At 46.0% G+C, this 16,594-nt stretch overlaps 3 protein-coding genes across 3 annotated transcripts; all 3 read left to right on the top strand.

Moving 5' to 3' along the window:
* Window positions 1-2,082: 2,082 nt before the first annotated feature.
* LOC115757466 lies at window positions 2,083-2,903 on the top strand. The gene has a single exon (XM_030697698.2). It carries the CDS (start codon window positions 2,162-2,164, stop codon window positions 2,750-2,752), a length of 591 nt encoding a protein of 196 aa, XP_030553558.1. The 5' UTR covers window positions 2,083-2,161; the 3' UTR covers window positions 2,753-2,903.
* A 3,116-nt stretch (window positions 2,904-6,019) lies between these two features.
* Window positions 6,020-10,736, top strand: LOC115757463 (ABC transporter B family member 15-like). The gene is made up of 7 exons (XM_030697692.2): window positions 6,020-6,280; window positions 6,388-6,442; window positions 6,567-6,745; window positions 7,049-7,506; window positions 7,680-8,220; window positions 8,348-9,238; window positions 9,375-10,736. Exons 1-7 carry the CDS (start codon window positions 6,035-6,037, stop codon window positions 10,734-10,736), a joined length of 3,732 nt encoding a protein of 1,243 aa, XP_030553552.2. The 5' UTR covers window positions 6,020-6,034.
* Window positions 10,737-11,065: 329 nt separating this feature from the next.
* On the top strand, window positions 11,066-15,884 carry LOC115757490 (ABC transporter B family member 15-like). The gene is made up of 7 exons (XM_030697729.2): window positions 11,066-11,689; window positions 11,773-11,827; window positions 11,960-12,138; window positions 12,221-12,678; window positions 12,850-13,390; window positions 13,511-14,398; window positions 14,499-15,884. The coding sequence occupies exons 1-7, from the start codon at window positions 11,441-11,443 to the stop codon at window positions 15,882-15,884; spliced, it is 3,756 nt and encodes a 1,251-aa protein (XP_030553589.1). The 5' UTR covers window positions 11,066-11,440.
* Window positions 15,885-16,594: the final 710 nt, after the last annotated feature.

Here is a 16,594-nt window from a genome sequence, read left to right on the forward strand (position 1 = left end):
AGCAGACATGACAGCTATGGGATGATATGTCGACCCTTTATCCTGTTGCCATTTCTTTTGGTTTTCTTCCAAGGGATTGACCACATTGCTTTTTTCGGCAATGGGGCAAACATTCTGCTCGGACAAGTCATCATTTAACTTGGCTTTCGGTAGAAGGCACGAGGATGAGAGCTTTTTGTTCATGACTTCCACTTCCCTAAAGAAGCATGCTGGTCAATGTCAAATGTCTTTTCCGAGCAGGTCCATGGGAATTGGACATATCTAGACCGTTGCATCCGGTGGACACAATGTGACACCCGCCTGGTCTGACGCCCCTGCATCAACACCATATAGATGATAAGCAGAACCCGAGCATCGCATGGTTGACTAATTGTCACGAGGTGAGGTGCAGTATGGACTGATGAGGCCGGCGTGCAGTAGCGGTTCGCTTCTCATCGAGACGTTGGATTGACAATGGTACATGCCCGATTCCTAGCATGTCGACACTTTCCTCGCGAGCATCTAACCTCATCGATCTAATTTTGTTAGGATTTGCGGCACTTAGGTCATTGCTGCACTAATATCAATCTAACGAAATGTTCAAAGGTTAAAAAAAATAAAAATGGTAATCCTGAGGCAATACATGGATGATGGAACTGCCCACATGGCGGTAGGATCTGAGTGCAACTTGGATATTGGATGATAAATGGAAACCCTTTATATATTAACACAGAGATCAATGTAATCCACATCGAAACACACAAATGATAATGACATAAAACGACCTTACCAAGATGATAGACTTTAACCGACGATCGATATAATAGGAGTCTAGCTTCCCCCTTTTTTTTTGGTCAAATTTTGGACACTTTTGTTTGTAATGTTTCGGCATAATTTCCTAAAAAAAAACTTAACTTTAGGCTCAGTCTCAAATCTGCCCAAACTTTTTTTGTCTAAAAAAAACCCCCAAACTTTAAGTCCAATCTCAAATCTAATCCCAAACTTTAGGTACAATCCCCAATATTGTCTTAAAAAAATAACAAATTTTCAATGTATTCTCAAATTTACCCTGTGGTCCAATCTCAACTTGACATGGCATTTTCATGTTGATAAAAAAAAACCCCCACATTAGCAAAGTAATGGGGCAAGTGGCATTTTCATGTGAATATTAAATTCACTCCAATAAAGAAATTTTCCAAAATGAAACCGTTCTAGGATAAAAAAATTAGGGACTACTAATGGCAATTTTTGGACGGAGGGCTAATGAGGCAGATTTTATATTAGAGTAAAAATTAGTGATTTTTTCTTAGACAAAAAAAGTTCGAGATATATTTGGGACTAGACCTAAAGTTTATGATTTTTTCTAAGACAAAAAAAAAAAAAAATGGTTCCGGGCAGATTTAGGAGTGAAACTAAAGTTAAGAGTTTTTTTGAGACAAAAAAAGTTTGAGACATATTTGAGACTAAACATAAAATTAGATATTTTTTTAGGGAATTATACCGTATGGTCTGCTATATGCTATGAGAAATTAGTTCCATCAAACTAACTTTTATCGTGACAAGTATGTTGTATAATTTAAATTTTTTGTAACTTTCTTTGCTATACCTACACGACAAGTCTCTTTAAGATACTAAATTACGCACGGTTTGATATATTATATGACATACATAAATTCTAGTGTTATTCAAATCTTTCGGTTTGGCTGTTTTTTTTTGTACGAATGCCAAATAAATCCATCTACGTTCATCGAGTAAGACTTCACCCACACAATAGTGGACTTACCATGAGATCAATCGAAATGGTGAGCCCTACGGCTTGAATACGCGATCCTAATGCATTCAAATCAAATCCTTGAACCGTTCAATTAAAAATCAAATCTTTTTCTTAGGCAAATTACGAACAGCGGTGGGAATTTCTATCTCTCTCTCTCTCTCTCTTCTTTCTTTTGCCCTCCTTCGAAAACCTGTGCCGGGAAAAGTCGCAACATGTCGGGATGTCTCCTTGTGTAGCGACCACATCATCAGCCACGCCACCAAAGGCTTAATCCACGCTGGTCCCTCACTCACCTCGACACAATCAAAAGATCGAAGAGCACGCACCTTTCGCTCTCTCGTGTATAACTACGCCCCACCACATCGCCTTCTGCACGACCTCCAAATTCGAACTCAAAGAAATCCATATATGCCTGCCTCAAATTCTGCAGTATCCGTGGAAGAAATGAAGAAGGGATTGTACATGTGCTCCGCCGTGACATCAACGAGATGCGGCGGCGACCTCGAAGACGACCACGTCCCGACGCTGCTCTTCACGGCTGGAACTGCTCTCGCCGCGCTGTGCCTGAAGCGCGCCGTCCTCGCCTCCTTGAGGAAGCAGTGCTGGCAGGTGTGGTGGGTCTTCGTGCTCCTCAACGCCATCCTCCTGGTCGTTCTCTTAACTTCCATGCGCTCCAGCTCGACGCCGGGCCACCGAAAGAGTCAAGACACAGAGTCGACGGACGACGGGGAACGCACACCCAAGAAGCAAAGGAAGAGAAAACTGCGGCGGTGCTCTGGGCCTCCCCCGGCGGCGGTCGAAAGTGCACGCGGCGAACGCGAGGAATCTGTTTGCCAAGAAAAAGATGGTTGGAGTGGGGCTGGGGAGCGAGATGCGGTACAAGAGGACGATCAAGGAGCAGTCTACGAGGAGTTGTCGGACGAGGAGTTGAACGAGAGAGTCGAAACGTTCATTGCGACGTTCAGGCAGCACCTGGTTTCTGATGCGAGACGGAGGTGAAATTTTTTTGGGTTGGTCTTGTGAAGAAGATTCAACGAACGGTCAACACAAATTTGTTTTTTCTGTTTTTTTTCCTCGTGATTTGCTGCAATATATATTTGAGTTATATTATTATTTATTTGCAAAATCGAATGGTAGCAATTATGACATGGTGTTTTCAAGGTCCATACTTATGTGACCAGCAAGAGTGGCGGTACTTTGACACGACACTCATTTTTGCCAATTTTTTTTAAGCGATATAAATTTAAAATTGATCATTTAAATGCCATCGGTAATTTGCCTCGTCGAAAATTTGACGTGAATATCAAAAAATCTGACGTGACATTGTTGATGCTGACGTGGACCATTATTTTTATTTCTTTTAAATTTTTGAATTTTCTATTTTTTTTTTTTTTGGCCGGCGAGGGCCTTCGCTACCCTATCGACCGCGGGTGAGTACGCAAAAGACCTTGCTTTACCCACGGTCGGTGGGGCCACGAAGGGCCGCTAGCAGCCAACAAAGCTCGATCCCCGTCGACACCAAAAAAAGAACACAGAAAAATAAATAAAATTCAAAATAATATTAATAACAACAAAATCAATGCGGTATTTTTTTATGTGGAATTATTTTTATTTAAAAAAAATTTAAGTAAAAAATCTACGTACGTCTTTCGATCGAAAATAGCACTCAAATGATCGATTTTACTCCAATGCGGCACTAATGTGAACGACAAAATTATGACACTCAAGCGGGCATCTACAAAAATGTGATGACCCTCCTCCTCATCTTGTCTCGTCCACATATGTCATGTCCAAGCAAAGCTTTTACTAAGATTATGGTACAATGCGACTGTGTTTTCCTCGAATGGATTCGTCCCTTAGAAATGATGAGAAGTTCTTGTTGCTATGTAAGTGTGGGTGTGTTTAGTTATAGATAAACTTACTTGAAAGAAAAGGGAAAATTTACAGCTTAAATGCGAGTCTTCTACCCATCGCATGATGCAAAAATTTTAAGATAAAATAAATATCATGTATAATTTGAAAATCATCAAAATATTACATGAGATGTTTCTTCAACAATTAAAAGTTCATGAGCGATATTGCACACTTAGCTAAAATTCAAAAATTATATTGATCTGTTGATTTGCTTTGCCTTAGCGCAAATGATGTATAATTAGCTTCCCTTAGCTCAAATGGATTTGGGCTTTTCATAAGCTTGCGAACTGTTGATTTGGTCAATGAGAAGTGGCTCAAACTACATATATAATCTAAACTACTAGGCCTCCGATTTACCCCTCCTTATTTTTATTTATTTATTGGAGAAATATCATCCAAAATTCTAAACTATGCCAATTGTAATACATTTATCTTAATTTTTTTATGACACCAAAAATCTTAAATTTACATCAGAATGACACATTTATTATCCGTTAAAATTTGACTCAAGCCCGCTGTGGCACTTACATGGCGCCACATCAGGAAAAAAGTTATAAAGAAAAACTGAAATTAAAGTAGTGTTGATCGCGTTTTACTGTTCATCATCACTGTCAATCTTCTTCGACCTCACCGTCCCTCGGCCAAAGCTCTTCCAGAGCTCGTCCGTCGCTGCCCACTGCCTCCTGGACCTCCGAAAGTTTTGTCGTAGCTGCTGGCCATGGCGGCCACAAGCTTCAAGATCGGATTTGGCCTCTAAGCTTGCGACTGCCATGGCCACTCGAGCTCGAAGCTTGGCGAAAGCGGATATTCTTCATCATCGTCTTCTGCTTCTTCGTCATCATCAATAAAAGCCAGAGAGGCTCTCGGCCAAGAAGGATCCAGCAGATGCATCCTCCATTTTCTAGAGAAAAAGGAGCAGACAAAAAGGGGGCAAGAAAACCCGATGCACTCGGAGGAAATAGGAGAGAAACAGAGAGAAAAATGGTGAGATTGGGCAACCCTGATACCTTGTCGAGCTGATTTCACCCCAACCAAACCATCGTCGTTGGTTGCTGTCCAAGTCTGGCAAATCCGACCTCAGGCCAAGCTTCGAGCTCGAGCGGCCATGGCGGTCGCAAGTTTAGAGGCTAAATCCGATCTTGAAGCTCGCGGCCGCCATGGCCAGCAGCTATGACGAAGCTTTTGGAGGTCCAAACGACAGTGCGCAGCGACGAACGAGCTCCGGAAGAGCTTTGGCCAGGGACGGCGAGGTCGAAGAAGATGAACAGTAAAACACGAACAACGCTGACTTAATTTTAGTTTTTCTTTTTAACTATTTCTGTCGTGGCGTCGTGTGAGCGCCATGTCAGATTTTAACGGAAATATTTAATACAATCCTAATGAAAGGTAAATGTGTCACTCTATTACAAGCTTGGAATTTTTGATATCACAAAAAAAAGTTAGAATAAATGTATTACAATGAAGATAGTGTAGAATTTTTTATGGTAGTTTTCCTTATTTATTTATTTGCATAGGGTAAGGAAGGTAAAGTTACATGAAATGGTCAAAGAACAAGAGGGAACTATTTACAACTTTCGGGAATGTTGATTCCCAAACATATCTGTCAACACCAAAATCTAGATTCCTGACGGCGGCTCGCCGGAAAAACATGAAATAGATCAATCGATTCGATGCAATTAAATCAATCCACCTCGAAGATGCCCGAAGTGTGTCGTTCGTTAAAACATCTCGCACTGCAAGTCTATAGGGTACAGATGTCTGTGGACTTCAGATTTTTTCGAGCAACGGGAGACTCCTCGTTCATCAGTTTCGCTTGACGTTCTAGATCCGGTTTTGCACCTGAGAAATGAATTACAATATCTCACATCTCTCATCTATGAAATCTACGTACCTCTTTTTAATCATGCCTTTCCGTCGGACTTCATCTACTTGTTTAAACTTTTGAGACGGAGCACTCAAAACTACCTATCAAAATTAAAGTCACGACACGAGTCATTCCAGCGCGAAAATCATAACCGACCGGTAAAAATCTTCAAGCGATTAATGGTGCACGGAAAAATTGGCTCCGTACGCGTCACCAATGACACCCACTGCCAAGTTTTTTGTTTTTTCTCTGGTCAAAACCCACTGCCAAGTGCCAGTGTTGCTTAGTGTAACTAAATTGTACTTCTTGCGCAAGCGTTAACGTTAAAGAAGACCACCTGCGTCATTTTTTCCCGACCGGCGAATTCGCCAGAAATGCCGCCTTTTTCTCTCCAGCTATAAATACACGTGCAATGCCGCCGCTCCGTCTCGCGCATTTCTCAAACCACGCTCATCCTCGTCGCTACAAAACGTCATCGGAAGGTGGGGTGGGGGGGGGAAACAATGGGGCGCGAGAGAGATGCGAGCGGCGCGATCGGTACGAAGAAGACGAGGATCGCCGGGTCTGCGAGTTTCATTCTCGAGCATGCAGATGCTGTGGACAAGTGGTTGATGGCTCTGGGGTTTCTCGGGTCGGCCTGCGACGGCTTCTCGGCACCGTTATTGCTGCTCCTGTGGAGCCGGCTCACGAACAACATGGGCGACGCGTCGTCTCTGGACCGAGACCAGTTCACGCATGTCGTCGACAAGGTAACGTGTTTGCTCTTGGGCTACGGAACAGCAAAGCTGCAGAGGATGAAAAAGAACAGCAAAGCTGATGAGCATTTTCCTTTTGGCAATGCATGTGTATTTTGCAGAATGCATTGTCCCTGGTCTACGTGGCTTGCGGACTGTTCGTCGCTGCTTTTCTAGGTAGGCTTTTCGTCTGTGGCAACCTCAACATGATTTATCAATTTCTGGATGGACGCCTCGTCAGCTCGTCTTCATAGGGTTTTGATCTTCCAATGTCTTTTTTTTTTTTTATTACATTTATCAGAGGGATATTGTTGGACGAGGACAGGAGAGAGGCAAGCCTCGAGGATGAGATCCACGTACGTGAAGGCAGTGCTCAGGCAAGACGTGGGCTATTTCGACTTGAATGTCACGAGCACATCCGACATCATCACGAGCGTCTCCAACGATACCCTCGTGATTCAAGATGCTCTTAGCGACAAGGTAATGAGCAGCCCAAATTTTACCCACACCCATAAAAAAAAATTGAAGTTAAAACGGAGCTAAGCTCATTTGACGACGATTACATTGTGAAATTACAGTGACCCGTCATGTTATTTGCGTGAAATCACACACAATATAGCGGAAAATTACCAAAGTTCGACACTAATGAACCCGGCAGTCGGGAGGCCCTTCCGGTCAATTGCCAATGTCTTAAGAAAAGAAAAGGAGTGATCAAGTGATTTGAGTTCCATTTGAATATAACCATGACATCAGTGTAGCAATTTTTTGTGCGGTTGTTTTCAGGTGCCAAACTTTGTGATGAACACATCCACGTTCATTGGGAGCTACGTAGCAGCATTCCTCCTGCAGTGGAGGCTAGCCCTTGTGGGACTTCCCTTCGTGGTGCTCCTCGTAATCCCCGGCTTAATCTGTGGGAGGACTCTGGTGGGACTAGCTAGAAGAGTTGCGGAAGAGTACGACAAGGCCGGCGCAGTCGCGGAACAAGGCGTGTCCTTCATCAGAACGGTTTATGCCTTCGTCGGTGAGAGCAAGACCATGAGTGATTTCTCTGGAGCACTTGAAGGATCTGTCGGACTGGGGTTGAAGCAGGGCTTGGCCAAAGGCCTGGCCATTGGGAGCAATGGGGTTGTGTTTGGGATTTGGGCCTTCATGGCTTACTATGGTAGCAGGATGGTCATGTACCACAGCGCCAAGGGCGGTACGGTGTACACCGTCGGAGCTGGCTTAGCCGCCGGAGGATTGTGAGTGTCTTTACATTCTGCTTTTCCGCAGCAACTTCTTGATTGATGAGAAGCCCCCATTCCCTTTTTTTTTAATGTTTGAATTGTAGTAAGTATTGTGTTTGTGGTGCATGGAGCCAAAGATAGATGCACTTCTAGTCTTTTTAATAACTTACTAGACCTTTAACACACAGAGCATTTGGCGCTGGTTTATCAAATCTGAAGTACTTTGCGGAAGCGATCTCCGCAGTGGATCATATCACGGAGTTGATCAATCGAGTCCCCAAGATTGATACTGACAACTTGGAAGGGAAGATCTTGGACAAAGTTTCCGGGGAAATCGAATTCAAGCACGTGGAGTTTGCATACCCATCGTGGCCTGACAGCGTCGTCTTCAGAAACTTTTGCTTGACGGTACCAGTGGGGAAGTCGGTCGCTCTCGTGGGCGGCAGCGGGTCGGGGAAATCTACGGTGATCTCTTTATTGCAGAGGTTTTATGATCCTCCCAATGGGGAAATCCTTCTGGATGGAGTTCCAGTTGATAAGTTGCAGCTCAAGTGGCTAAGGTCACAGATGGGCTTGGTGAGCCAAGAGCCAACCTTATTCGCCACCACCATAAAAGAGAACATCCTCTTTGGTAAGGAAGATGCCACCATGGAAGAGATAGTTGAAGCAGCCAAAGCTTCCAATGCACATAATTTCATCTCTCAAATGCCTCAGGGATATGATACACAGGTGCATTTTTTGGTTCGGGTTTTCTTTCAATTCTTTCTAAGTTCGTCGGGACGGATTTAATTACACCTACCTTTCTTCCTGATGATATCTCAATTATGATCCTATCCGATCAAATATACGTTGATAGGTCGGTGAAAGAGGCATTCAGATGTCTGGAGGACAGAAGCAGAGAATTGCCATTGCAAGAGCTATAATCAAATCGCCGCGAATTCTCCTCCTTGATGAGGCAACTAGCGCTTTGGACTTGGAATCGGAGAGGGTCGTTCAAGAAGCCCTTGAAAAAGTTGCGGTCGGGCGAACCAGCCTCATCATCGCTCATCGGCTATCTACCATCCAAAATGCCGACGTCATCGCTGTCATCCAAAATGGCCAGGTGATGGAAACCGGCTCGCATCAAGAGTTGATCCAATGCAAAGAAAGCATATATTCTTCCCTCGTGCATCTTCAACAAATGGAGAGCAAGAAAACTCAAGACAAAGCTGAGGTCACATCCACAAGGTCACCATCCTCTCCTAAGATCGGTTTTGCAAGCAATCCTACTGCCTTCGTCTTCCGCTCAGCTGGCATTGCGGAATCAACTCAAGAATCGAAAGAGAGGGGGAACACAAGAGAAGGCCAAACATTTCAAACTTCATTGCTTCAAAGATTATTAGCTTTCAGTCGCCCGGAATGGAAACAAGTAGCCATGGCATGTGTTAGTGCTGTCTTGGCGGGTGCCATTCAACCGGTGTTCGCGTTCTTGATGGGGTCGATGATATCGGTCTACTTCCTAACAGATCATGATGAGATTAAGGAGAAGACAAGGACGTACACACTCTGCTTTGCGGGGTTCTTTGTGCTCTCATTGCTGATCAACACGTCTCAGCACTACAATTTCGCCCATATCGGGGAGCATTTGACTAAGAGGGTCCGTGAGATGATGTTAGCGAAGATTCTGACTTTCGAGGTCGGTTGGTTCGATCAAGATGAGAACTTGAGTGGCGCCGTTTGCTCTAGACTTGCGAAAGACGCCAATGTGGTACGCCGTCGCATAGTCTGAGCTGTTTTCCATTTCATGGAAGGCTTAACGAGAATTGTTACCATTTTAACATGCTCTGTTTATGATCAAACAGCATAATCGTTGTGATGAGACTGGTTCTCGATATTTTTCGCAGGTGAGATCCTTAGTAGGGGACCAAATGTCTCTCCTCGTACAAGCCACCTCAGCAGTAACCATAGCCTGCATAATGGGACTGGTGATTGCATGGAGGCTTGCCATTGTCCTGATAGCTGTCGAGCCGCTCATCATTGCCTGCCTCTATGGAAGAAAATCCCTGCTCAAGGGCATGTCGCAGAAGGCCATTGAAGCACAAAATGAGTGCAGCAAGTTAGCTGCTGAAGCAGTGTCCAACCACAGAATCATCGCTGCCTTTTCTTCCCAAGAGAGAATCCTTAAGATGCTGAGCAAGGCGCAAGAAGGCCCGCTGAGCGAGAACAAGAGGCAGTCGTGGTTCGCTGGGTTCGGGCTCAGCGCATCCCAGAGCCTTACCAAATGTACATGGGCTTTCGGCTTTTGGTACGGTGGGAAGCTGGTTTCGCGGGGCTACATCACCTTCAAAGAGGTTTTCGAGACTTTCCTGATCTTGATCACCACGGGGAAGGTCATCACCGATGCCGGAAGCATGACCACGGACATCGCCGGGGGCTGGGATGCCATGAAGTCGGTCTTCGCCGTCTTGGACCGAGAAACGAACATCGAGCCCGACGACCCGCGAGGCCTCAAACCCGAAAAGATATCGGGCCATGTGGAAGTTCGTGATGTGGACTTTGCTTATCCAGCTAGGCCCGATGAGATGGTCCTAAAGGACTTCTCCATCGTTATCCAGGCGGGGAAGTCGACCGCCTTGGTAGGTCAAAGCGGGTCCGGGAAATCGACCATCATTGGCCTGATCGAGAGATTCTACGATCCACTCCGAGGGACGATCAAGATAGATGGCCGAGAAATAAGATCATACCATCTACGGTCTCTGAGACAGCACATCGCCCTGGTCAGCCAGGAGCCGACACTCTTCGCCAGCACCGTGAAGGAGAACATCATCTACGGAGTTTCCCGTGCTGTCGCTGAGACGGAGATCGTCAAAGCCGCTAGAGCGGCCAACGGCCACGGCTTCATATCAGGACTAAAGGACGGGTACGACACCTGGTGCGGCGACAGGGGCGTGCAACTCTCTGGCGGCCAGAAGCAGCGCATCGCCATAGCCCGGGCCATACTGAAGAACCCAAGCGTGTTGCTGCTGGACGAGGCGACGAGCGCGCTCGACGGGCAATCGGAGAGGGCGGTGCAAGACGCATTGGAGGGCTTGATGGTGGGCAGGACCAGTGTGGTGGTGGCTCATAGGTTGAGCACCACCCACAACTGTGACGTGGTCGCAGTGCTGGAGAAGGGCAAATTGGTGGAGAAAGGGACTCACTCTTCTTTGTTGGCTAAGGGTCCTGGGGGAGCTTACTACTCTCTAGCCAGCTTGCAGATGTCCTAACATTGCTGCGTGACTACTCCAATATCAGTTATCTAAAGGGATGCATTTTACTGAATCAAATTAAGTTTTTAATAATCAACAGTTGATCTACTCTAGATTCCACAAAAGTAGGGAAAAGTATAAAAAACATTTCTAAACCTTTTGCGTTTATGTCAATTGACTCCATCCGGCCAATTTTGGCCGGAAATAGTTGACGTGGACGCCGGCCATCCTATGTGGTGTGACCGGCATTGACGTGAACATTTTTTATTCGACGGGCTTGGCCCCACTACATTTTGGCCGAACACGGCCGACCTTATAGTAATAGGTAGAGGGGACTCCTCTGTTAAATGCTGGCGTACTTGGAGCCTTGGATTGTGATAGTCCTATCCAATTATTTTTGTTTCAAGCCCCATATTTGGCGATTATTCCAACCACTAGCATGGGCCATAAAAACAGTTACGGATCTGTCCAGGCATACTTTAATACAGTTCAGTCAATAACTTCCATCTCCACCAGCAGATTATAAATAATGGTTGATCTTGGCCAAGAAAGAGACAACACCAACCCCTTTAGCTTCGGTTCTGATCTGGTCTTTTCACTGTCTTTCTAGGATCAAGCAACCAGCAGAGCAACGTTTAAAGTGAACCAGTTAATCAACAGAAGAGTTGAGAATCTTGACGTTGGTTGGTTGTTCCTGGAAGAAACTTGGGAAAAAAACAAGAATGGGAAATGAGAGACAGAGCAATGTGGTTCAGGAAGGGGAGGAGAAGAAGAAGGGGCGGTCGTCAATGGGCTCCATATTCATGCACGCAGATGGAGTGGACAAGTGGTTGATGGGTCTCGGCTTCATCGGAGCCGTTGCGGATGGCTTCTCTACGCCCCTCTTGCTCTATGTCAATAGCCGGCTCATGAACGACATCGGCTCGGCTTCTTCTCTGGATCCCGCAACGTTTCATCACAGGATCAACAAGGTACGCACAACCATCTCTCTCTCTGAGCTCGTGATGAGGAGATATTGATCTTCTTTCCCTCACTCTGGATTGTATTTCTGCAGAATGCACTGGTTCTCTTGTACATGGCCTGTGGATTGGTATTTGCTTGTTTTCTAGGTGGGTCATACTGTTTCTCGCGTTCCCTTTCTGGGTTTTTTGTTTTATTTTGGCAAGAGTTGGAAATTGGAGAAAAGTTTAGATTTTGCCCGAACATTTTCTGACTATGATGCTGATGATGATTGTATTCAGAAGGGTATTGTTGGACCAGGACGGGTGAGAGGCAAGCCCATAGAATGAGAGCCAGGTACTTGAGAGCTGTGCTCAGGCAAGACGTGACCTACTTCGACATGAACGTGATGAGCACGTCTGAGGTCGTCGCCAGTGTATCCAGCGATAGTCTCGTGATTCAGGACACCCTAAGCGAGAAGGTCCCTGATCCAGAATCTAAATCTCTCTGTTATGTCATATTTTATTTGTGATAGCTAAATGTTTTCTGTACTGAAATTATAGGTCCCTAATTTTCTTGTCAACGTGTCGTTGTTTGTCGGGAGCTACATAGCGTCATTTGTGATGTTGTGGAGACTGGCGATAGTAGCGTTCCCCTTTGCCTTGTTCCTCATAATCCCGGGCATGATATACGGGAGGACTCTGATAATAATTGCAAGAAAGATGAGGGAAGAGTATAATAAGGCCGGTATGATCGCAGAACAGGCGGTTGCTTCCATCAGAACGGTTTATGCCTTTGTCGGTGAGAGCAAGACACTTTCCAAGTTCTCAAAAGCTCTTGAAGGATCCGTGAAGTTGGGGCTGAGGCAGGGCTTGGCAAAAGGCCTGGCGATCGGAAGCAACAGCATTGTGTTCGCCATTTGGTCTTTCCTGGCGTATTATGGTAGTAGGATGGTCATGTACCATGGTTACAAAGGCGGAACGGTTTATGCCGTTGGTGCTTGCATTACTTTCGGTGGAATGTAAGTGGCGTGCAGCTTTCTTTTAGATTATCAGATTTTAACTCGCATTCTTGCTGATAGTACATTCAGGAAAAGCAGTCCTGTGCCTAAGAGGGTGTAATATTCAGGAAATTGACATGTTTTAGAAGCCATTGATCCTGACTTGTTTGCTCTTATCTTATATGATTTAAGGGCATTGGGTTCTGCTTTATCCAACCTCAAGTACTTCTCGGAAGCGTCTTCGGCAGGTAAGCATATAGCAGAGGTGATAAAGAGAGTGCCCGCGATCGATCCAGAGAACATGGAGGGGAACACCATACAGAATTTGGAAGGAAGCATTGAATTTAGACACGTCAAGTTTGCATATCCGTCAAGACCTGAAAGCATCATATTCAGTGACTTCTATCTTGCGATCCCGTCAGGAAAGACTCTAGCTTTGGTTGGTGGCAGCGGCTCGGGGAAATCAACAGTGATATGTCTCCTGCAGAGGTTCTACGACCCGCTCGGCGGACAAATACTCCTCGATGGGATCGCCATTAATAATCTGCAAATTAAATGGCTTAGATCACAAATGGGACTAGTGAGCCAAGAGCCGACACTCTTTGCGACTAGCATAAAGGAAAATATACTCTTTGGCAAGGAGGATGCCAAGATGAAGGAAATAATCGAAGCTGCCAAGGCGTCGAATGCTCATAACTTCATCAGTCAGTTGCCTCAGGGGTACGATACGCAGGTCCGTTTCCCTCTTCTGTCTCTCTCCCTCATCTTTCTTGAGTCTGATACTGATGACATGCTAAACATTTTCGATAGGAATAATCCTGCATCTATCTATTGTGTATCATTGTCTGAGCAGGTAGGGGAAAGAGGCATCCAATTGTCGGGAGGGCAGAAGCAGAGAATAGCTATAGCGCGAGCAATCATTAAAGCACCCAGGATCCTCCTCCTAGATGAAGCAACGAGCGCGTTAGACTCAGAATCAGAGAAAATTGTCCAAGAAGCACTCGATCGAGCTTCCATTGGTCGCACAACGATCATCGTTGCTCACCGGCTATCAACTATACGACATGCCAATAATATTGCCGTCATTCGGAATGGGCAAGTGATAGAGACTGGCAATCCTGAAGAGCTAATCCAGAATGAAGACAGCCTTTACACCTCATTGGTCAATCTTCAGAAATCAGAGAAACAGAACCCGACAGATCAAGTTAAGAAACCTGAGAATCAAATCACATCTTCCATATTAAGTATGGATGGCAATAGTACTAGTGGCCACCCTAGCCTATCCAAGATGAGTCGCTCCAGCTCAGCGAAGTCCATTGCAGCAGTTGTTTCGGGTGATCAAACGATCCCGGTTCCATCTTTCCGAAGATTGATAGCGTTGAACACGTCGGAGTGGAAACAAGCGATCATGGCATGCATCAGTGCGTTCTTGTCCGGTGCAGTTCAACCAGTGTATTCTTTCGCTGTGGGCTCAATGATCTGGGTTTATTTTTTGCAAGACCAAGAGGAGATCAAAGCAAAGATAAGGATTTATGCATTCTGCTTTCTGGGTTTGGCCGTGTTCTCGCTCTTGGTCAACGTGAGCCAACATTACAATTTTGCTTTCATGGGGGAGCACTTGACCAAGAGGATCCGAGAGAAGATGCTCTCTAAAATCCTGACTTTCGAAGTTGGATGGTTTGATCGAGATCGGAACTCCAGCGGTTCTGTTTGCTCTAGACTCGCCAATGATGCCAATGTGGTAAATACTATTCCTTGCCGCACTTTTGCTCGTTCTAGTCCTCAATATCTTGGACATGCTTGATGGCTAATGCTGCTTCTGTTTCGACACTTCTGCGCAGGTGAGGTCTTTGGTCGGTGACCAAATGGCTCTTATCGTGCAGACATGCTCAGCCATAACAATTGCCTTCACCATTGGTCTGATCGTAGCGTGGAGACTCGCCCTTGTAGTAATATCTTCGCAACCCCTTACTATATTCTGCTTCTACATGAGGCGAATGCTACTAAAGACCATGTCTGAGAAGGCCATGAAGGCTCAAGACGATAGCAGCAAGCTCGCGGCGGACGCAGTCTCTAACCACCGCACTGTCACTTCCTTTTCTTCCCAAGAGCGCATCCTCAATATGCTCGAGAAAGCCCAGGAAGCCCCGGAACAAGAGAGCATCCGGCAGTCGTGGTATGCTGGTATCGGACTAGCCGCCTCGCAATTCTTCACAAAGTGCGCATGGGCTTTAGATTTCTGGTACGGAGGGAAGTTGATTTCACAAGGGCAAATCACCTCGAAAGAGCTCTTCGAGACGTTCATGGTCTTGATCAGCATAGGCCGAGTGATTGCAGATGCCGGAAGCATGACCACAGACCTTGCCAAGGGATCAGACACAGTTGGCTCCGTGTTCGCCATATTGGACCGGCAGACCAAAATTGAACCCGAAGACATGGCAAGTCACCAACCTGGACATATAACAGGCCGTGTAGAGTTTTGTAGGGTAGATTTCGCATACCCGGAAAGGCCGGATGTCATCATCTTAAAGGACTTCTCCTTCAAAATCGAAGCGGGGAAATCGACTGCATTAGTCGGGCAAAGCGGATCCGGAAAATCGACCCTCATTGGCTTGATAGAAAGATTGTACGATCCAATCAGAGGCATGGTAAAAATTGACGGACGAGATGTGAGGTCATACCACCTCAGGGCCTTAAGGAAACACATCGCATTGGTCAGTCAGGAACCTACTCTATTCGCTGGCACCATTGGAGAGAACATTGTCTACGGAATTTCGCACGAGATGAGTGAAATGGAAGTCATCGAGGCTGCCCGTGCTGCGAACGCTCATGACTTCATAGTGGCATTAAAGGACGGATATCACACATGGTACGGGGACAAGGGTGTCCAGCTCTCTGGAGGGCAAAAGCAGAGAGTCGCCATAGCGAGAGCCATACTTCGAAACCCGACAATATTGTTACTCGATGAGGCGACGAGCGCGCTCGACAGCCAGTCGGAGAAGGTGGTGCAGAACGCGCTGGAGCGCTTAATGGTCGGACGGACCTCAGTAGTGGTGGCACATAGGTTGAGTACCATACAAGCATGCGATGTGATTGCCGTGCTAGACAAAGGGAAGGTGGTGGAGAAGGGGAGCCACTCTTCCTTGTTGGCTATGGGTCCCGCCGGAGCTTACTACTCGCTTGTGAACCTCCAGAGCGCGCCTAGCGACTCAGAATGTATCGAGTAATGATGATAGTTCTTTTCTTTCCGGAGGATGCTTCATTTATAAGACACTGTTTTTCTCTTGCTCTACATGTTCAGTGTTGAAGATTTGCTGAGAATAACTTTGCTTTACTTTTTGTCCGTAAAGTTGTCAAAGGCAGGGATTAAGAAAAGAATCAACTAGGTAGGAGTCCAGCTTCCTTTTCAATTTCCTATAGGTTTGCCGATTTCTTCTGAACCAGATATACCAGAAACGGTTCCATCTCCATTGCAGTTCCAAAAGCACCAAGTGATGTTGGGTCTGGCCAGGAAAAGTCATTGCTGTTCATTTGTATCGTATTCAGCCGTTCCACAAGTCAGTTCTGTCTCCCCAGCGTCATCTCGGGACTAAAGGACTGGCACGACACCAAATGCCCCGGTTAGGGGCGTGCAACTCTCGGGCAGAGTCAGAAGCAGCCGCACCGCCATAGCCCGGGCCATACTGATGAACTCGAGTGCGTTGCTGCTGGACGAGGTGAGCAACGAGCGCGCTCGATGTTGGAGACGGGGAAATTGTTGGCCAAGGGTCCTGGCCGAGCTTTACAGCTCTCTAGCCACCTTCTGAATGGGTCCTGATAACAATGCTGCGTGACTACTTCAATGTTACTTCGCAAGTGTAGACCCTTCATGCCTGTATCCTTTTCTTCTCTTGATGTGACGCATCGTTTGGAGCCTAGATTCTACAAAAGCAAAACC

Source organism: Rhodamnia argentea, chromosome 11 (genome assembly GCF_020921035.1).
Source record: "Rhodamnia argentea isolate NSW1041297 chromosome 11, ASM2092103v1, whole genome shotgun sequence".
In the NCBI taxonomy this organism is placed as follows: Eukaryota; Viridiplantae; Streptophyta; class Magnoliopsida; order Myrtales; family Myrtaceae; genus Rhodamnia; species Rhodamnia argentea.

Coding starts and splice junctions, on each gene's coding strand:
- LOC115757463 (XM_030697692.2), top strand. CDS start 6,035: ATGGGGCGCGAGAGAGATGCGAGCGGCGCGATCGGTACGAAGAAGACG. Junction 6,281..6,387: donor TCACGCATGTCGTCGACAAG/GTAACGTGTTTG, acceptor TGTATTTTGCAG/AATGCATTGTCCCTGGTCTA. Junction 6,746..7,048: donor AAGATGCTCTTAGCGACAAG/GTAATGAGCAGC, acceptor GGTTGTTTTCAG/GTGCCAAACTTTGTGATGAA.
- LOC115757466 (XM_030697698.2), top strand. CDS start 2,162: ATGCCTGCCTCAAATTCTGCAGTATCCGTGGAAGAAATGAAGAAGGGA.
- LOC115757490 (XM_030697729.2), top strand. CDS start 11,441: ATGGGAAATGAGAGACAGAGCAATGTGGTTCAGGAAGGGGAGGAGAAG. Junction 12,679..12,849: donor TGCATTACTTTCGGTGGAAT/GTAAGTGGCGTG, acceptor ATATGATTTAAG/GGCATTGGGTTCTGCTTTAT. Junction 13,391..13,510: donor CTCAGGGGTACGATACGCAG/GTCCGTTTCCCT, acceptor TTGTCTGAGCAG/GTAGGGGAAAGAGGCATCCA.